Here is a 22478-nt window from a genome sequence, read left to right as displayed (position 1 = left end):
GTGATGGAATGAATTTAAGGTCAGAATTTCACAGTGTTTGTATTCCTGCTCCATTCTGTGCATGAATGTATCTAAAAATGTAGAATAGAAAATTATTTTGATTATCTAAAGTAAAATTATTCCTATGAAATGATGTCATGTTTCTATGGGCCAGGCACCATTTTAAGTGTTTTACTCAAAGTAACTCATTTAACCTTCACAGCAACCCTGAGAAGTAAACACTGTTGCTGTCATCCCCATTTTACAGAAGAGGAAACAAAAACAGAGAAATGAAGCAATTTGTCCCAGGTCACTCTGCTAGCAAGCAACAGAACCAGGAGGGCCCTGCTCCAGGGTACATTTTCTTAACCACTAGACCAAACCACACTGCTTCTCCAGAATTTGCTTTCTCTCCTGTGTAACTGATGGGGAATTTTTGTCCCCAGAAAAGGGTGAAGTTGTAAGAGGCCAGGTAGCTATGCTGGAAATCTAAAGTGAGGCCCATATCCCCTGTCTCTTCAACAAGCATTGCTGGGAATATGTAGCGCTTAGAGTCACAGCTTTTTAATGAGAGTGTCACCCAGACATGTCCCCAACCTCTTGCACATCAGTAGCCTCCTGAGTTACAAAGTTGCTTTTTAAGCGAAAGTCCCTTGTTAACTGTAAAACAATTACTGTGAGGCACAATTGCATTTGGGCATCTCTCATGTCTGCCTCTCCCAGGGAGCAGTTGTGTCTGCTTCATTTTCATTCCCACGGCCACAGAGTCTATTCAGGTACTGATCATTTTATTTGCAGGTTACCACTGTCACAGCCCAGCTGGCCTGCGGGACGTTCACCACTTGTGAGCCAGACTTTCCTGCCCAATGTCACCACGTTAACCTTCCCTAAGTATTTTCTTCACAACCAATCTTTGCTCAAAATCTTCAGTGATGTCTTCTTTCTTCCCTGAGAGACTACAGTTAACATGGCAAAAAGTAGTTCTGGTGTTTACTTTTTGGAATTGAACCCCGAAATGCTTCCTGCGATTGCGTTCTGAAATCACTTTTTCTTTTTATCATTATTTGTTCACAGAACATACTATTCTGGAAAGGGGCCGATGGGGAGCTATTATTTAACGGGTATAGAGTTTCACTTTTACAGGATAGAAAGAGTCCTGCAGATGGATGGTGGTGAGGGTAGCACAACATTATAAACGCATTTAATGCCACTGAACTGCACACTTAAAAACAGTTCCGATGGTAAATTTTATGTTATATATATTTTATCACAATAAAAAAATGGGGAAAAATTATATATATGAACACATTATTCCTATTCCGTTCTCTAAGCAATGGCTTATCATCAAAATCAATACACATTGACCCACCCATCATGACACAATATCTAAATTTCTCCCAAATTCCTTTTCATACATGCACAACTATATCCTCTTGCTGAGAGCCTCTGCCATCAGATTCCTGTCCCCTGGCACACTTATTCCCAGCCTGTATTTGGGGCCTTCCCCTTGAGCAGAGTTGACTTCTCCCTTTAAATCCAAATTAGCAAAAATCTACCTCCTACACATGAACTTTCTAAGGACGTGTCTTTCTTCTCTACACTAACGAGACACATTGTGACGGGTGTAAAAGACATTTTGCTTTCACTCAGTTGGTATTTCCCTTTCTACTAATAAATTTGGGCATCTTTTTGCCTGTTGATTGACCATTTATGTTTGCTCTTCTGTGAATTGTCTATTCATTACACTTACCCCTTTTTCTACTGGGCTGTTAATCTTTTTCATTCATGGGGAAACAAAATTGGGCCCAAATCTTAAACTATACACAAAAATAAATTCCTTTCAAAGAACATTTATATTTTATAGGTATTGCATATTATAGACATTTTATATTTAAAATATTAAAATGTTCTCATCAAATGCATTATAAGTACTTTTCCAAATATTTGAAGACCATTTCTCTTTTTTTGTATTTTAAAAAACTATTCTCAGATACATCCTTCTCTGTATAAACTCTGAATTATTTAATTTATTCAAGTTTTTCATTTCATTAAAATTTTTTAAACCCTTTTTTTTGGATTCCCGTTGGAACTGCACGGAGCTTTTAATGTTAACTTTGAAAGAATTAACATTTTTGGATATTTAGTATCAAGATTCTTTCAGCAACAGAATACTATGTCTTTTCATTTGTTTGGGACTTATTTTAGGCTCTTCAATCAGATTTCATACCTTTCATCATTCACATCTCTCCACTTTGAAATGTAATTCAAGTAAGATTTCTGCAACTTGAGAAATGAGTATTTTCGAAGTCAAAAATAGTATAAATGTGTAAAAATTACTGTTTGTTAACATTATTGTTGACTCTACAAATGTTACCTTTTTCATTAAGAGAGTTTTTCATTTTTATATAGTTAATGTGCCTACCTATTATAGCTTCTGGATTTCTGGTCTTGTTTAAGAACAACTCTGTTATCCTTATGTGGTACACAGAGTCTCCTGGATTTTCTTCGAAGACTTTAAAATTATTTTATTGTTTGCATTCACATTTTTAATCCACCTGGAATTCATTTTTGTATATGGTTTAAGATTTGGGTCCAATTTTGGTCTTCCCATGAAGGACGGTGTGTTATGTCAGCACCATTTATTAGCTAATCCAACTTCTCCCCACTGACTTGAATCGACACTTTTATCATATATTAAATTCTTATACATATTGGAATCTATTTCAGGACTCCCTATTCTATCCTACTGATTATTTAATCTCTCACTATACCAATCCCATATTGATTTAATTTCAGTGATTTTCTATTAACTTACAGTAACTCGTAACTTAAGTTCCCCTTCACTGGTCTTCATTTTCATACTTTTAAAGGCTATTCACTGGTATTTTCTTTCCACACAAACTTTAAGATCATTTTGTTGGATTCTAATAGAAGTTGCCTGACATTTACATAATTCTGAAAGAACTGACATCTTTATCTATTGAGACTTTCAGCCAAAAACATAAAATGCCTTTATTCTTTTTCAGACTTTATTTTATGCTCTTTGATAAGACTTCAAAGTTTTCTTAATTTTCATCTCCCCTTTTAAATTTTGTGATTAAACAAAAGCACTTGAAAATTGGGAAAATTAATATTCTTACTACTAAGTTAAAAACTGTGTGTGTGTGTAGATTAAAACATAATTATTTAGTATGACTATTAATGACTTCTGGAAATCCAGGGAAATGTGACAACATGGCTAAAGTCATTGAAAAATGTTCAGATTTATGCCTGGAGAAAAGAAAACTTTGTTTTACGCTTAAAATTAGACTTAATATTTTTTCCTTTACTGAAATTCATAATGATTGCAAGCCCATGTGAAATGGGTTCAGAAACATTATCTCTGTTTATCCTTGCAATTAAAGATATTATCTAAAATGAAATATTTTCCTGTGCTGCTAGAAACAAAATCTCTGAATAAAGTCATTGTGGAATCATCACTAGAGCCTTACTTGACTAGAAAGTTTAGAAGCTTCCACGGCATGTTCAAAATCTGGTCTTCCAATTACAGCAGGCTCTTTATTCATTATCCCTTGTCCTTTCTTGTATTCTGCCTAAAATGAATAAATAAGACAATGTTAAATATTTCTGCCCTCCAATGATGTCAATATGGAAACACTGACATTAGCCAAAATAAAATATAATAGACCTTCATCCCATTAATATTCCTTACAACATATCAAACACTAAAATGTTGACTGCTAAAGCAGAAATTGATTTTATCCTGTGCTTACATGAACAAACTCAACTTTTTGCAGTAAAATACTAATTTTGAGGCTAAGTGTTCAGTCATCATCATCTTTGTAATTATATATAAATACTATAGCAAAATATTCAGAAAAATATCTGGGGAATTGAGACCCTGTACTCTCCATATAGGTAGCTTTTATAGTTTCATTTATCCTCAGGAACTGTTCTGGCCATACTTGATTGACGTGCATTTGCATATAGTAATGATTGATTTTAGGGTGAATTTAGCCCATGTTATGAAAAATTTTGGTTCAAGTTAAACCATCATTTTTAACTAGGTTTTTCAATATGTTTAAGTAAAATGATGTTAACTCAAGTGGGCACCTCAGAGAAGATAAGAAACAGTTATGCCACACAGACAGTGGACAAAGGTAAGTGTTGGTGGAAGAGAATCTACACAATGAACAGCAGCAATATGGAAACAAGGCCAAGCAAGAGTCTTTGGAGCAGGGTGAGGGGAGAGATTACATGGGACCATATGACTTATAACCTTGACTTTTAGGCTGAGACATCTGAATGTCAACTTATACCTAAATAGTATTTCTCTAAAAGAACGATTACACTGGCAACAGCCAATTTGAGTTTGGACTGTTTCTGCATATACCCAAACAATTAACATAATAAAATAGATAATTTAGGGGGGAAAATTGAGATTTATTCATTTATATTGATTAGTTACAATAATTAAAGTAACCATCCAATCACTGAAGCTATGCTTTGTCTCCTACAAAAGTAAGAAGTCATTTCTGTTCAAGGTTTAGAAAGAGAAGTTACATTGCTTATGATCTTAGAGATCTGGGTTGCCATCTTGATGTCCGGTCGGTCGAGCTCTGCACTGTAGGTGTGAGTGTCCTGCACGTCTTTCCTATAAGAAATCTGATCAGAGACAGTTTTGGTTAAAAAATAAATAAATTAGTAATTTCACAGCTACTAGTCTTACTGTTCATAACATTATTTATTCTCATCATAATAGCTTAGAGAGCCTACCGACTTATGTTGGTTTATTTGTGTATCTATTTGTATAGCTATACTAACTCTTTATACTATACCTATGTCTCACTAATTTAACATATTTCGGGCAGTGGCTCACGTCGGTAATCCCAGCACTTTGGGAGGCCTAGGCGGGCAGATCACCTGAGGTCAGCAGTTCCAGACCAGCCTGGCTAACATGGCGAAACCCCATCTCTACAAAAAATACAAAAATTATCTGGGCATGGTGGCGGGCACCTGTAATCCCAGCTACTCTGGAGGCTGAGGCAGGAAAATCACTCGAATCTGATAGGCAGAGGTTGCAGTGAGCCGAGACAGTGCCACTGCACTCCAAACTGGGCAACAGAGTGGGACTTTGTCTCAAAAAAAAAAAACAAAAACAAACTTGAACTGAATTTATGCTACCTAAGAAATAAGACTAAGATCAAGGCACAAAACCAATCTTAAAGGGTTTTTATATCTACCACTTTATGAGCATGTCTTTGTATCTAAGTGTATATTTATATTCATAAGCAGAATATCCTCATCAAGAACTTCAACTTGTCCATCACAAAGTCTCAAGCCCCACTGGGTGCAAGATAAACCCAAGCACAAGAATATCGCAAATTACTTCCTTGGGGATGGTGCGTGGTGAAGCTCTGTAGCTCTCCAGCATTCGCCCTTTCAACTACACCCTTTTCTCCCTTCAAATGTTCAAAGGCCCATGCCTAGGAGATCTAAGGTACTGATAGCTTTATCACCCAATAAATATCATTGCAATGACTTGAGCCTTCCAAAATAAAAACAATTACATTGAGTAACATTTGCCTTCTGAATGCATGTTAGACACAAGCCAAAGTATGGTAAGTAGAGATTTAAAGAGAAAAATACATAAATTTTGACAAATGTACTTTAGATCACATTCGTCATTTAGATTAACTTGACTGACAAATGGAAAGAGACACAAGAATTGAACTGGCATAACGTCCGATGGCGAATGTTTCACTGGTCAGCTCACTTCTTTATTTCTTGCGATTTGTCTTGAGCTAAAGCAATGTTTGCCAGATGTGGTTCTATTTGGCAATATCCCCAGGGACCAGCTGGCAATTAAAATATATTCTATTAAAGTCATAATGCAAAGCACACAGTCATGGACATTCTTAAAACCCATCTTCATTTTTTCAGAGCATAGAAAGATGAAAGAAATGTATCACATCTGTACAAAATGCACAATTAATTACATTGTGTACAAATATTTCTAATGTCACCTGCAACCTTTCTGGAATAGCATCATTTAGGGGTACTTATTAAAGATTTAGATTCTTGAGGTCCAGCCACAGTCCTCTGTAACAGAATTTTGATAGATGGTGCCCAAAAATCTAATTTTAATGAATTCCCTAGTTGACTGCTGTAAACCAGTGTTCTGGGTAATATTAATATATCTTGTTAGTTTTCTTTCAATCTAGCAGGATTAAAAATTTCACCCTTTCTTACTCCTTTTAAAAATAAGATCAAGTGTAAGAAGTGACAATGCATTAATACATCAACAGGCTCCCTGTGCATTATGTTACTTTATTTCAATGAAACATTTATATACACTTCTATTGACTCTTTTATGAGCTTACATTTGCTTCACCATCAAGACTATTTTTTAAACTACATTTATAATCATGAATCTGTCTGACAAGTGAACACAGCTGAAACACAATTATAATTTCAGAAGGAACATCTGTTTTCTTCCACATTTATATTTTCAGAGGTTTTACATTAACAAGTCATTTCAGGTAGGTTCTATGCATACAGGTAGTAAAAGAAACATAAAAATAAGCCGGAAACTGAGTTATTTTGTTGGGTGGATTTTAAATCTTTAGGGAATGTTTTCAAGCAGGCCAGTTCCATCGGCTTCAAAAAGCAATACGCTCATCCACAAATGATGGTAAATCAATCTCATCCTATGCCAAGTTAAATACAAGCTGTGTAAACAAAAACTGGCTCTCAGGTGAAAACAAACCCAAATTATTACCCAACTACAAGACTAACTGCTTCTAAGTTACTACATTCATATGAAAACCACAGGGGGGAAATGTCTTTTTGTTTAGAAAAGAATGAGGATAAAAATGGAAACCGTTACTTTCTGAAAAGAACCACAACCTTTCAGAAATCTAAGCTTTACATGTGTTACTTAATTATATGCTGTTCAGCCTAATGACTGCGTGAAGAGAGGTGAACAGCACAAAGGCGGCAGGAGCAGGACTCTGAATAGGGCCCCATCATCCATGTAAATTGCAAATTAGAGGCCGGCATATGCGACTCACAACAAATATTAAGATTGACATGAACTGCAAATTCAAACAAGAGGACACCATGGAGCCACACAGAAAAAAGCTTCCATGCCTGATCACTTGTCAGATCTTCCAGGATATCACTCCCTGGGAATATTCCATAGGAAAGGGGGCTTATGTTGGGGGACATTCAAGAGGGTGACACTCCTGATGTCACTATCTCCAAGGGTGTCTGAATATACATGGAATGGCAACATGGCTTCCTGCACAGACGCCTCATTGTCCTACACCTAACCCATTGCTAGTGTCAGAGGCATCTGAACCAGAGCAACTCCATCTTGAGAAGGGAATGGGTAAAATGAGGCTGAAACCTACTGGACTGCATTCCCAGATGGTTAAGCCATTTTAAGTCACAGGATGACATAGGAGGTTGGCAAAATATACATGTCATAAAGACCTTGCTGACAAAACTGGTTGCAGAAAAGAAGCTGGCTAAAACCCATCAAAACCAAGATGGCAAGGAGAGTGACCTCTGGTCATCCTCACTGCTACACTCCCACCAGCATCATGACAGTTTACAAGTGCCATGGCAACAACAGGCCAGTACCCTATATGGTCTAAAAAGGGGAGGCATGAATAATTCACCCCTTGTTTAGCATATAATGAAGAAATAACCATAAAAGTGGGCAATCAGCAGCCTTTGGGGCTGTTTTGTCTATGGAGTAGCCATTCTTTTATTCTTTTACTTTCCTAGTAAACTTGCTTTCACTTTACGGACCCACCCTGAATTCTTTCTTGTGTGAGATCCAAGAACCCTCTCTTGGGGTCTGGATCAGGACACATTTCCTGTACACTAGGTCTGAGGGAAGCTCATCTGACATTTCTCCATACGTATTTGCTCCAATCTACCACCCATCAGAACTCAGGAAGAATAAAAAATGTAACACAGCAGAAGAGAGGCCTGGAGGTCAAAGTGTGTGTATACATATATTTTTTTTCTATTCCTTAATAAATTCAAACCCTAAATGCTAACCATATTGGAACAATGAACTGGCCTTCACTCTTCAGTCTTCTCATGACAATGTGGTGCTCTATAAATCTTGTTTTGCATAAGGACAGGGAAAAGAAGAAATCATCAACTCAGCAGACATGTGAACTTGAGGGTCAATAATTGCTTTTACATTATTTTCCTTAATGTCTTGTTCCCTACTCTGTCTTCGGAGCATAGCAGAGAACAAACAAGAAGGAGGAAGAACAGGAGGAGGAGGGGGGAAAGAGGAGGTAAAAGAAAGGAAGATTAAAGAAGAAGAAAGAAGGAAGGAGGGGAGGAAAATAATAATAATAATTGTCTCCATTTCAGACTATTATGTACCATATTAAGGACTTAACACTCACTACCTCACTCATACATTTTTCAATGTATGACTGTTTGAAATTTTTCAAACAATCATATATGTTAAAGTTTCATTTCCTTACTACTCATCTATTTCATTTATTTTCTTATTTTTATTAGAATAATTTTAGTAAATTCCACAAAGGAAATAACTGTAATTTTAACGAGCATTGCACTGATTCTATAAAATGCCTTAAAGAAAAATGATATTGTAACAAAATGTCGGTCTTTTCCTAGGAGAAAGTGGGATATTCCTCCATTTCTTTAAATATCTTATTATACCTTTCAATGAAGTTTCATCATTTTGTTCTATATGTCTGGCACTGGGCAAAGAAATTATCATATGATTATCATTTTTATACATTTACCTTGTACTCAAGATGATCCACTTTTTCCTTTTAATAGTGTAAACAGTATAGAGTCTTACCTGAAAATAGTGATTCTGGTTTCTTCCATAGGAACACCTAGAATTATTACCTTACATGCTTGATCTCTTCCTCTTGGCTTCTTTTCACTGAATTTATCTCTTTATTCTTTCTCATTTATCTAAGTCATTCTCCTACCTAATCCCTTTGTAGTGGACATGTGTTAAATTTTTTTGTCAGCCTAGGTTTTTTAATCTGGAAACAGCTCCCCCATCACTCCATGTGATTGGTGGGGCTCTGTTCAGCCTGCCTTCGTGTTGACTTAGGCTGTCCAGTCAGATACCCCATCCATCTGGAAACCAGACAGACACGTAACCCAAGCAAGGCCAGAGTCATTTGAATGATCTGAGGCTGGAGGAGAAAGAGCTGCTCTTCTTTTCTCTGACATTGGCTGCTGTAAGGATGATTAAAGTTTGGAAACACCAGCTGCCACCTTGAATCCACAGAGAAAGCGCCTATCTGAAAGTGTTATACACGTCCCAGAGCCCAGAGGTGGGGAGAGAAGAAGAGTTCTGGTAACACTGTGAAGCCTCCAGCCCACTTATGCCTGAAGACAGCTTGGATTTGCCAATTACATACACAACAGAATCTCATTTTTCCCTTGCACTAACTTGAAATAGATTGCTGTCACTAAATCTAGAGAGTTCTAACACAGCCTACATTTCACTTTTCTTTCTTTCTTTCTTTCTTTTTTGGAGATGGAATCTTGCTATGTCACCCAGGTTGAAGTGCAGTGGCATGATCTCGGCTCACTGCAACCTCCACCTCCTGGGTTCAAGCAATACTCCTGCCGCAGCCTCCTGAGTAGCTGGGATTACAGGTGCATGCCACCACACCCAGCTAGTTTTTGTATTTTTAGTAGAGATGAGGTTTATCATGTTGGCCAGGCTGGTCTCAAACTCCTGACCTCAAGTGATCCTCTCACCTTGGCCTCCCAACATGGTAGGATTACAGGCGTGAGCCACTGCACCCAGCCTCACATTTTCTATAGTGCCAAATCTGTTCTTTGTTACTTCCAACAAATATTTGAAGTCCATCAAAATCTCTCTCTGAATTTATCTTACCATATTCACTTTCACTCTGAACTCATATTTTTATCTTATGTTATTCTCTTTTAATCTCAGCTTGTTCTCTCCTTATAATCTTTCCACTTCTGTTTCATAACAGCCATGTCTTTTGCATGTTCCCCATGCTCATGCAGAGTGTCCAAGGTGCCAGGCCATCCTTTTCTGCATCAATTCATTAAATCCTCACTTCATACCTGATGTGTCTTGACTCAACTGGGCTACATCAACACTCCCTTCTAAGGCTGGAACTACATCCTTCAGAATCCCTTTCCTTAAATAGTTCTGGGTTAGACATGGCCAGTAAGAGAAATGCATGTGAGATTTTGAAAGTGGACATGAAATAGACACCTTTATTCTGCAGGTATAGGCAGACACGCGTGCAGTCAGAGGATTCACAGTGGCCTTCCAGCAAGCTTTTTATACTCAGGCAACAGTGATTTGAGACTCTTTGGTAGGTGAGTTAATAAACCAGAGAAAAGCAAAACCTCCATAGACTCTCCTTGAAGTGAAAGTCAAGGAGATGACTTTCACTTGGAGATGAGAAGATTAAGACAGCTCAGGGATGGCAGCCTTGCAGGAGTGACAGCCAGCCAGCCAGCCAGCCAGCCAGCTGTGCGGGCTAAGGCCTGCATGAGCAGACAGACCTTAAAGAAAACACATCCAGCTGACCCAGAACTCTTTGAAGGTTAAACTGATTCTTGGTGAGAAGAAAGGACACAGAATATATAATCTTTTAAGTTTGTGGAACAGAGGCAAATCATGTAACTGGTATATACCAACAATCTTTAAGCAATGGTTCAACCCATCTCAAGAAAACCTTCGTCTTTAGCATAAACTCTCACATTAGAGAAGCCCTCCAGGTATCATCAAATAGGCATGGGGACTGCTAATTCCATTTCAAATGATGCTTACCTTTGTCTGGGCATGCTGTGAGTAAAAACCTACTAAATTATTAAATTGTAAATATTATTTTTCTGTAAGAGAATATAAGCCTTTTAAAGGTAAGTAAACATAGGTTCAGATACCATTCAGAAGAGATAAAAAGTGTTCAATCTTCCAAAAGAAGGAGTAAACTACAGAGTTACGGCCAGAATAGTTTATCCTTTAGGATTGCTGTCACTGTTGATAAATCATTCTATAGTTGATGAAAGTTGTCTTATTTTCTTATTCATGATTTAATTTTATCACCATCATAATCTTGTATAGAAGGCAAAATAAGTATTACTAACTATTCTTTCTTAGAGATGAATAAAATACTAATATATCTAATTTTAATGCTAAAATCCTAAAGCACCATTATTGTAAGTCTCATTGGGGAACCACGTAGAGTCATAATTGTTTTTCCAGTATCATTTTACTGATTTATCTTTAAGCTTTCTCACTTTCTGATAGAATAGAAATTGTCTACTGATAAGTTTTTATTAATTTTAAGAAAGTACATATATCATTCTTGAAAAGAACATTAAGTCTTTTATTTCCCACGCTGAATACTTCTTTCTAATACACATTGAATCGATTACCAATATGGTGTTTTGGAAAAGTTTACCACTCCAATTTCATCACAAGTCTGTATAGACCACATTACTTACAAAACTTAAAATAGAGTTTAAAATTTGTTTGACTTATTTCAGAACCGTTGGACTTCATGTCTCTGATAAGATTGATGAGAACTAATAATATAACTAGGGCTTTCATTATAAGTCCATCTTTAGGGGAAAGTCATGGGATAGAATATCTCCAATTTCTCTAATTACATTAGAAAAGTTTGGCAGGGGTATATCCCTTAAGGTACAAAAAGATTTCGGTTGGCTGTTTTTAATCATTTTCTGATTATAGTATTAGTAAGATAGGTTCAGGAACCTTTTGAATATGTCTTTCTGACCTAAACATTTCCTAATATAAATTTCATATTGATTTGGTCTTTTATAAATTGGACTTCCTTTAATTGTTTCAAATTAACTATGACATCACCCTAAACTCCCAACTCACCCTTTAAAAATCGAAGGAGGACCAAATAGAACCAATAGTGTATGCCAGCCACCTTGAAGATGGAGGCTCTTCTGTGAAGCCCTTTACGCATATTGTTTCATTTAATACTTGTGAGAATCTTCTGAGGTAGATATTGTTGTCCCCATTTTACAGATGAGAAAATTGAGATTTAGAGACATTAAGTAACTTGTCCAGGGTCATCTAGGCAACGTATGGCCAAGAAGCATTTTAACCAACGTCTGACTCCAAGTTCCTTTTCTATATGCTACTGATACAGGAGTTAAGAATAAATTATTTAGGCAGATAGCAAGGGTAAGGAAGTCCTTGGTAAGGCTTTCCTTTTAATGAAAAGCAGCCCCAAAGTCATTTTCTTTTCTAACAAAGAGCAGCCTGTAAAATCGAGCTGCAGACGTACACAAGTGAGCTGGAAGCTTGAACATGTGAATGTTGGCAGTTGCCAATAGGAAAAGGCTACCTGGGAGTAGGCATGTTCAAAATGACAGTTCCATCTTCCCTTTTCCTTTCCAACCACATGTGCAGTAGGGAGCAGACAACAGGGAAATGGCCAGGCAAAGACTCCATTTGCATAGTGGGACTGGGGGCAGGGGGCAACCAGCTTCCTCACAGGCTATGTAAATGTCATACCTGGTCCAACCAATCTGTGGGCCCTATGTAAATCAGAAACCAGCTCCTCAAGCCCGTCTATAAAATCCGGTGCACTCTGCCACAAGGCACAAGTCCCATTTGGGTGTACCTCTCTCTCACAAGAAAAGAGAGCTGTTCTCCTTTCTCTTTCTTTTGCCTAGTAAACCTCCACTCCTAAACTCACTCCTTGTGTGTGTCCGTGTCCTTAATTTACTTGACATGAGATGATGAACCTCAGGTATTACCCCAGACAATGACGCCACTTCACTACAGTGGAGGCTATTCTAAGAAATTTTTTTTTACTGTTTGGAGATCATTTAATTTTGGGGTGGCACAAAAGACTACTGCCTCCAGAAAACTCTGCCCCTGGGAACTCCATTACTCAGAGGTGGAAATTAATCCATACAGTCACATGAGCCCTCTCCCTCATTCTCTTCTGCTTACTCACATTTCTAAAGGCACAAGAGAGAGAAATCCTGGTTCACTAAAAGGTATTAGAAATCTGACTTGATTTTTGTGGAAACATAAAGTTAGGCAAAGATGCTGACTTCCATTGTCTTCAGGTGAATCAGATACACATATGACACACTTTTATTTTAAATTAAATGAAGTCATTTATAGCCATAGTGCAAAGTGACAGTCTGCATTATGAAAGGGTAATTCTACTAGCAAATTCTCTGCAATGAGTTTCATTGGGCTGAACTTTTACAGGAGACAGGTTTATGGGAGATTGTCTTTTATAGAGATTCCATAGATCCACCCACAGAACCAAGAGATGTACTTTCAAGACCTATGTTTAAATTTCATATTGTAGGGACAACAAATGTATTATTCTAAGTGGCTTGACTCCAGAGGAATATCAACTACTTCACAGGTAGAATACAAATATCATTCTCACTTTAAATCTGAGTAAATAGTCTTAAACACTTTCTAAATCCTATTATATGTACAAACTTTGCATGCAAAGGTTGAGTCAAGTCGGCAGAGGAGTATAAGTAAATACAGCCTTCTCCCATAAGTACACAGTATTGAATGAAGGAGAAAAGGGCTTTATACTCTATTCCCTCAATCCCTCAATCAAAGACCTTTTAGAAGAAAAGGCAGAGTTAAAATAATAAGTCCAGTTCTATGATAAGGAACTTTCGTATTTGAATTTCATTGAATTATAGAGTTGGAAAGAGCCTCCCGGGGATTCGTGTAACAAGAGACCTCACCCCAGACCACCAGACCACCTTCTAACCCGTGGCCTTTTGTGTGAATTTAGTCTCTTCAGTGTTAAAATACTGGAAACTCAGGGTTTCTCTGCCATTCTTTCCTGCAGTGCATTTGAAATCTGAAGACAACCTATTTTGCTCCCCATTTTTAAAAACTGCATTTAAAACCTCAACTAATTGCCAGTGACCTTTAAGGTGGAAACAGCAAGGTGGAACAGAAAGAGCAGACTCAGCAGTTTGATTTCTTAGTCTCATTTTCCTCATCTACAAAATAAGAATCAGTACAGGGTTTTCACGAGAATTGGAAATGATCAAAGTCTTGGCATAGTTCCTGGTGCATGGCTGTGCTCAGTAAGTGGTAGTTATTATGATTATTACAGTCATCCTTAAGCAAACAGTTCTTATAAAGCATCCCCTTAAAAGAACCCTTAAAATAATTATAGACATGTAGCTTCTTCATCTCCTAGCAATCTTAAACTATCTTAGAAAAGTGCTCTGCTATTGGCATATGTTTGTATATATGGGTTAAAAAGTAAAACCTCATTCCACTTTTTTACTTAAACATTGGCTTACTGCAATTTAATATCAAATAACAGCTGCCATTCTGCGAAAAACACTCTGCACAGTGGGGCTATGGGGACACATGGTCAGCCAAGCACCATTCCATAAAGGGACTAAGTGACAGAACAGACTCTATGTGAGATGACAACTGGACTTCCGGTACTTTTCCAAGAAAGGGAGTTTCTTGACCCAAAAAAGACAGGCACTTTATCTTAACTGATTTTAATGCATAAAGAACCTGATGAACAGTTCACACATTCCTTTTGGAGAGAAAAGTCAGGATGAGGAGATTAAAAAAAGCTTCCCCTACAATTCCAGGAAGAAATTACTCTTCTAGGCCACCAGGATGGTGGTGGTAATTCAGCAAATGCATGCAAACCTTGATGCAACTGCTAACTTTTACCAAAGAAGAAACTGATTTTCTACTGACTGATTTCCTCCATCTTGGCTTTAAAGTCAGCCATTTGGCATCTACTGCTGTCATATTTCCCATGGGTCTTAGGTTGGACCATTTGTTCTTACAAACATCCTAAAAGAAACTATAGGCCAGGCACGGTGGCTCATGCCTGTAACCCCAGCACTTTGGGAGGCTGAGGCAGGTGGATCACAAGGTCAGGAGCTGAAGACCAGCCTGGCCAAGATAGTGAAACCCTGTTTCTAGTAAAAATACAAAAATTAGCCAGGTGTGGTTGTGGGCACCTATAATCCCAGCTACTCGGGAGTCTGAGGCAGAGAATTGCTCGAACCCAGGAGGCACAGGTTGCAGTGAGCCGAGATCACACCACTGCATCAGCCTGGGTGGCAGAGCCAGGCTCTGTCTCAAAAAAAAAGAAAAGAAAAGAAAAGAAAAGAGAAAACAGTAGTGGGTACAACATAGCTGGTGTTAGTGAATGATCCGTCTGTGTGCCATTGATTCCTGATGCCCTTTCTTCCAATTCTTCTGTGATTCTAGACTTAGAAGCCATGAGCTTCAGCATCAAGTCAAGGAAGCTCTGGAAATGCTTGATAACCCAATAGGTCTAAAGGATCTACCTTTGTCTTGTACAAAGCAAAATTCCAATGCCTGAAAGGGCCCGATAACATAAAGGTATTCGGCAAGGTGTTAATAACTGTGGATAGAATAATTCAGATGTACCTCTAACTGATAAGAAATATTAAAGTATTTTTTGAATAGGGCTCTTGTAATATTTAAATTGCAGCAAAATAATCATAAGCCTTGATATGACTTAACTACAATTCACTAGAAAATCATGAGAAATGAGCTTCCTTACATTACTTTGGTGTTTATTGACCTCCATGGCATGTTTAACCTCAGGGGGCTCCTTCATGTGGGCATAATCTGAGACTCCTTTGGCAGCATCATGTTTCTGCTTGTAGGCCACCTGAAAAACACAAATAATTGTTAGTCCCATTTAGAGGTGTATAAATTCTTGCCTGCTAAATTTCAGTGTTTTGCTAGGACTTTATATATTTGAACACCACCACTGATAGTTAATTTGCCTAAATCTCTATAACAAGACAGTATCCACAATGCATTCATCTTTGTGCTTCTGTTCAGATTCCTAATTCTAACTCTTTGTTGTTTATTTCAAAATGTCCTTGACCAAAGATGGAATTTCCATTTTTATTCTTCTAGCTTAAACCTTGGGTGCATTTTGGGAAATCCTCCACATCCAAGAGCTTTCTGGGGTATAGATGTCAAAGATTTAAATCTTGGTAAAACAACTAAGTAGAGGGGAATTATAGGATATTTGAAAGTAAACTGTTAGTTTTCAAATGATTGGGTCTGATTTTATGTAGGCACAGCTGTAAGATAACATAAGCTTCATCAAATGCACAAACCTTTGGGAGAAAATATAGCATGCAGGCAAAATTCTCAGATATGTCAAGTCTTGGCCTCCACTAGGGAAATGGACCAATGCCATCCATAAGCACTATGTTGAATTTCCTCCATACTAGGATGGAGAGGGGATATGAGAAAGATATCTCAGAAGTAGATGTAACCAAACTCAACCACAAAGTTGGAAATTAAAGAGGAACCCAAAGACAGAAACCATGTTATCCCCTTGGTCTCCATTGATATTATTAACCTATTTATTTCCTTCATAATGTTTAATTACTTTGTTTAGTTTATGTATAATTACTTATCCGTCTTCCCTTACTAAACACAACTGTTATGTTCACTGAATCCTCAGAACCCAGAGGAGTGCCTGGCACAAAATATTGCTCAGTGAATGAATAAATAAATAAATGAATAGCTAAAAGAATGAGAATAAAATAATAACAAATGAAGGACAGAAAGGAAATATTAATTTTAAAATATATTAAAAGTTTAATACTAAAAGGATGTTAAATGGAGTTGGAATTACTTGACATGAGAAAAATGGCAACTTAAGAAAGAAAAAGTAGGTTGGGCTCAGTGGCTCATGCGTGTAATTAGAGAAGTCCAAGAGGGAGACTTGATTATGACAAAGTGAGGCCCCCATCTCTACAAAATATCGAAACGAAACCAGGTATGGTGGCACATGGCTGTTGTCCCAGCTACATGGGAGGCTGAGGCAGGAGGATTGCCTGATCCCAGCAAGTCGAGGCTGCAGTGAGTCATGGCATTCCAGCCTGAGTGATAGGGTAAGATCCTGTGACAGAAAAGAAAAGAAGAGAAGAGAAAGAAGGAGAAAGAAAGGAAAGAAAAAAAGAAAGAAAAAAGGAAAGAAAATGAAGGAAGGAAGGAAGGAAGGAGAGAGAAAGAGAAGGGAAGAGAAGAAAGAAAGGAAAGGAGAAAAGAAAGAGAAGTGGAAACTAAAGGAAATGAAAGGAAAGGAGAAAGAGAAAGAAAAAGAAAAACTAGAACAGGCTTTACCAACAACAAAACAAGATCTAGTTTTCAATGCAAAGAATATATAAAATTAAACTTAAGGAGAAAGTTTTTACCAATATGAGCTCCTTGACTGCACACCTATCTCACACATCTTTTTATCCTGTGCCTGTCACAGTGAATGACAGAGTAGAAATGCAATAAATGTTTGGTGAACAGATGAATAAATGAGTTTACTAAACATTCTTGTGAGCTTAAACCCTTAATTGGCTTTTATAAACAGTATTAACCACCCATTCAACTTGGATAATAAACCTATTGAAAGGATTAATGTGATCATTATAAGTCTGATTTTTACAACTAAAGTCACTGAATCTCGTCATCCAAAAAAAATGTCATCTGGTGTAACTATCAATGTTTCAATCCCCTCTCTGGACAGACCCCCATCTAGTTTTTCAAAAACTTCCACTGAAAGAGAACTCAACCCGGGCCACCATAGTCTCTAAACTCTGAAAGCTCAGGTTAAAAGTTCTTTCTTTACTGAAACCCCAGTCCATCTCCCCCTAGCTGCATCTATGTGGCCATATGAAAAGAGCCTAGTTCATGAGACAGAGCTTCCAATGTGGGAAGACAGTCGGCAATGACTTCTGTTCCTCCAGACTCGCAGTATGGATTAAAGTGCTGTACTCCTGAACGCCTTACATGCTCTCTTCAGCCCAAATCCCAATTTATCAATCTCTTTCTTAAGGTGTTAACAATGGTCGGACCAATCTTAATTAGAACTGTTAGATTTAATCCAGGTTATCTCCTCCTCCGTGCTAAACGTTATTAACATATCCAAAGATCACAATATTTTTCTTTTGATAGCTATGCTGAGACTTCTGCCAACTGATAACTTTAAGTCTTAAGTCTTGCCCAGCCATATTTCTGCCTCAAATCCTGAGGATTTGGTTGGTTACCGGGACTCAGAAGCAGCACCTCACGTTGTTCTAGGGATAATTCATCTTGTTAAAGTCTGTCCATCGATATACTCCATCAAGATATCTCCCTCTGGAGACTGCATCTTTACATTTTCACCAATTAATTATGTTAAGCAGGGAACCCTTTAAAAACCTCCATTCAGGTGGAGAAAGTCCATTATCTCAGTTCTATTACACCCCGTGTTATAACTCAGAGGTAGGGGAAGGAGGAGTTTAATGGGTACCCAAGTCTATAAAGCCAAGGAAAAACTTCTATGAGATTTGCTCCTTCGTCTTAAATGAAAATAACTAGTATATGCCTATTTCCTTTTTCATGGTTGCCTGGTTTATTTTGTACTTCAGACCTACTATCATATACTTGTGACTAGATAAATGTAACACAATGCAGCTGATCATTTTGTGGGTTATCATAGAAATGATGAGTCATCAAGCACAATTTTAAAAAGCACTCTTTCTTAAAAAGGCTATGTAATTTTCTACTTGCAGCATTAAAATCGTCATTTCATTTATAGCCGCTACTAAGTACCACTTTAGAATTAAGATTACATCAAATTGGAGGGAGCTGAACTTTAATTTATCATATTAATTTTCTTTCTTAAAATAGCTAATGGAAAATTGTGTCAAGCTAATAAATTTGCTGATAAATTTGATTTCTTAGGATTTGTCATTATTGTATGACATTTCCCTACATTAATGCTGTTTTCTTCATATTTTGAGAACTAAGATTGCCATGTTATTAGGAACCTGGAGACAGGAGTCCACTTGCAATAGTCATATACACTTTATGTTTATATAAGTGATAAATACATTTATTTTACATTTTTGATCTTACAGCATATTTTATATTTCATATGTATACAGATAAAATGTACATTTATGTTTAACTTACAGAATTTTTTGGCATTTACTTATTTATTCATTTATTTTAGAGATGGAGTCTCACTATGTTGCCCAGGCTGGTCTTGAACTCCTGGGCTCAAGAGATCTGCCCGCCTCGGCCTTCCAAAGTTCTGGGATTACAGGCATGAGCCACAGCACCTGGCCAAATGTGGCATTGAAATTGGGGGTTTTACAGACGCTCTGAAGCTTCTCCCTGCCCTCGCTTTCAGAAAATTCACAGATCTCGAATTAAAGTTTACGGGCCAAGGAGGTCAAGAATGAAAATTAAAATAATGGCTTTGCCCCTGAAAAGTATGATTTATTTGGCTCCTTAACTCTACTTGATGGTTATTTCTAACAACATAGCATAGGATGCTACAAAGACGATCAGAACAATAACATAACTTACATTACATTTTATGTGACACAGGTAAATACGCTTTTATTCCCATAGCATAGAACCTCTGAACTTCTGAAACAGAATCCTGCGACCACTGCGGATGACACATAGACTCTCATTAAGCTGCAGTTCCAATGCCTGAGTAGCCTGAATTGCTTCTATGATAAGGCATTATTTAGCCTTTGTGCCTGAAACAGCCCTGATGAGAAGGATCTCGCCACCTCATGGCATGGTCCATTTCATTCTCAGAAGCTTTCTTTGTAATCTGTGCTTATAAAATTGTTAACAGGGGATAGCTAATAAAATGGCCTCCTAAAAACTCTACATTTCTGTCTTTTTCTGGCATTTCTTCCTTTCAGGCATTTTCTGTAAGTGTTCATCAAGCTAACTTTACCTTATCATTCTAGTTTCAATTTAAGCATCTGAGAGTGTTTGCAAATTGACTTTAAGATAATAGTTTGTTTTAATAATTTGTCAAAAGTTGAAGAGACTTTTCATTAGAACCCAGAATGTCATTAAATTTCTGAATTCATCCAATACTCCAATTTAGGATATCACAAATCTGATACTATTTGGACACAGTAAATGTTTAGTTGTTTAATTATCACAGACATTGTCAAATAGTTCTTCTACTTTCTTGCCCCTCTTGTTATTAGGTAAACTCTAAGAATCACAATTTTAACAATAATAGCATTGATGTACGTAAATCTAAAGAAATGTTATGACAGTTACATAAATCTTTGAAATAGCTACCTTATCCAGAATCCAGGTTTTTCTTTATTAACAAGTTCAGTGACTAATTACAACAATGGAAAGCAATGCTAGAAAGTGAGTGCATATGTATTTTTCCCAGTGGTGTCTATTTTAGTATAGGATAACACGTTAACAATGTTAGTGGGAACCTATTCTGACAAATAATAGATTCCAAAATATACAACCTGGATTATTTTTCATGTTAGGTTCTACGTGGCAGGGATTTGTGTATTATAGACCTATTTATGCTATAAGAAGTTGAGAGCTATTGTGTGCTTCCAAAGAAATGAGGATGCAAATATCGGAAAAGTTACCTTCCCAAGGAAGTATAAAAGCAATAATAGATTGTTTTCCTTTTCTTTCTTTATTGCTTAATTGTTGCTTGTCACATATCAAGTGTTGGGTTGTAATTATCTGCTTTTTAAAGTAACCCACATTATCAGCAAGTGCTTAGGTGGTCAGATATTGGCAGGAAAAATAAAGGGCATATTAGTCACAGTCACCCATGCAGAACCTTGACATCATATATTTTAAGCTGCATGTTGCATAACTGAGATTAGTTTACTGCCAAGTCAGGTACACAGTGAACATTTAAATTTGTAATAGTGAAATACTTAAAGGTGTTCTGCAAAGAATAACTATGCTCAGCACTTTTCAAGAGTAATGTATTTTCAGACTACTTAAAAATAGCTAATGCATGTTGCGCTTAATACCTAGGGGATGGGTTGATATTAAATAGGTGCAGCAAATCACCATGGCACACATTTACCTATGTAACAAATCTGCACATGCTGCACATGTACCCCAGAACTTAAAACAAAAAAATTTAAAAATAAGATTAGCTAGGTATCTCTACTTAAAAAGATTCTGGGGAAAGGTGCGGCACAGTGGCTCACACCTGTAACCCCTGCACTTTGGGAGGCTGAGGTTGGCAGATCGCCTGAGGTCAGGAGTTTGAGACCAGCCTGGCCAACATGGCGAGACCCTGTCTCTACTAAAAAAAAATAAATAAATAAACACAAAAATTAGCTAGGTGTGGTAGTGTGCACCTGTAATGCCAGCTACTCAGGAGGCTGAGGCATGAGAATAACTTGAACCCGGGAGGCAGAGGTTGCAGTGAGCTGAGATCAAGCCATTGCACTCTAGCCTGGGTGAGCAAGCAAGACTCCATGTAAAAAAAAGAGAGAGAGATTCTGGGGAAATTCTGGGGAAAGAAGTAAACTTACTTAATAAGAAAAAGAGGGTTGGAAATGGTAGGAAAAATATAGCATAGTGTGTGGTTAAAAACCTAGACTCTGGGGCCAGACTGCCCATATTCACGTGCCGGTGCTGCCATTTACTGGCTGTGCCACTTTGGCCAACTGACTTAACCTCTCTGTGCTTCAGTCTCCACAACTCTAAACTGGGGACACCCTCATTGGGTTGTTGTGAGGACTGACTGGCATAAATACACGTGAAATGCATAGAACAACTTCTGTGTGTTTACTATTATTAACCTAATATGTGAAATGAAGAAATACAAACTATGTAAAAGGAAGCATATCCTTGGAAAGAAAATTTCAAAATTCCACAAAATCCATGTTACGAGTATTTACTGAGCACTCTCTGTGTGCCAGGAACTCTTCCGAGACCAGAGCAAGGAACAAGACAGATGAGGTCCCTGCTCTTGTGTAGCTGAGAGAGCTAAAGAATAGATTAACAAAATAACGTCCCCAAATTTGATTGTTCTGTGAAGAAAACACAACATTAAGATGAACCAGAAAGAGGTGAAACATTCTATTTAGAAATTCTGTTTTAGGAAATGCAATAGATTAAGAATGCCTTATGTGTTGATACGCTACAAAGAGAAAATTACTCTTAAACCCTTCTGGATTCAAAATGAGTTTACATGATGACAATTCTTAAGTTCCTCTGCAACTGGCAATCACCAAATTGTAACTTCCACCTGATGGGGGCTCTTTTTGGTAGCCTGAGATATCCTAAAGGAAAAACACAATCCACAGAAAAGGAAATTCAGGGACCATTTGTTTAATTGATGAAGCAGATCTGTAGATACTGAATTTAACCATTATCTTTTTTTTTTTTTTTTTGAGACAGAGTCTCACTCTGTTGCTGTAGCTGGAGTGCAGTGGCATGATCTTGGTTCACTGCAGCCTCAACTTCCCAGGCTCAAGCAATCCTCCCACCTCAGCCTCCTGAGTAGCTGGCACCACAGGTATATGCCAACGCATGGCTAATTTTTGTGTTTTTGGTAGAGACCAGCTTTTGCCATGTTGCCCAGGCTTGTCTTGAACTCCTGAGCTCAAGCAATCTACCCACCTTGGCCTCCTGAAGTACT

At 37.5% G+C, this 22478-nt stretch overlaps 1 protein-coding gene across 2 annotated transcripts in view; it reads right to left on the bottom strand.

Annotated features, from left to right (window-relative positions):
• Positions 1–22478, bottom strand: part of NEBL (nebulette) — a 385533-nt gene that overhangs the window by 84552 nt on the left and 278503 nt on the right. Inside the window, exons 5-7 of one of the 2 annotated variants that reach the window (XM_011963859.1) lie at positions 15585–15695; positions 4543–4644; positions 3471–3572 (exon numbers count right to left, since the gene is read on the bottom strand). The exons of the other annotated variant lie outside the window; for it this stretch is intronic. Coding sequence (XP_011819249.1) covers positions 3471–3572; positions 4543–4644; positions 15585–15695 — 315 coding nt within the window. The remainder of the gene's footprint in view (positions 1–3470; positions 3573–4542; positions 4645–15584; positions 15696–22478) is intronic. 2 annotated transcript variants of the gene reach the window in all.

This window comes from Colobus angolensis, unplaced genomic scaffold (assembly GCF_000951035.1).
Source record: "Colobus angolensis palliatus isolate OR3802 unplaced genomic scaffold, Cang.pa_1.0 Scaffold63, whole genome shotgun sequence".
NCBI lineage: Eukaryota > Metazoa > Chordata > Mammalia > Primates > Cercopithecidae > Colobus > Colobus angolensis.
The sequence above is the reverse complement of the archived record's forward strand: the minus strand, read 5'-3'. Positions and strand labels throughout refer to the sequence as shown.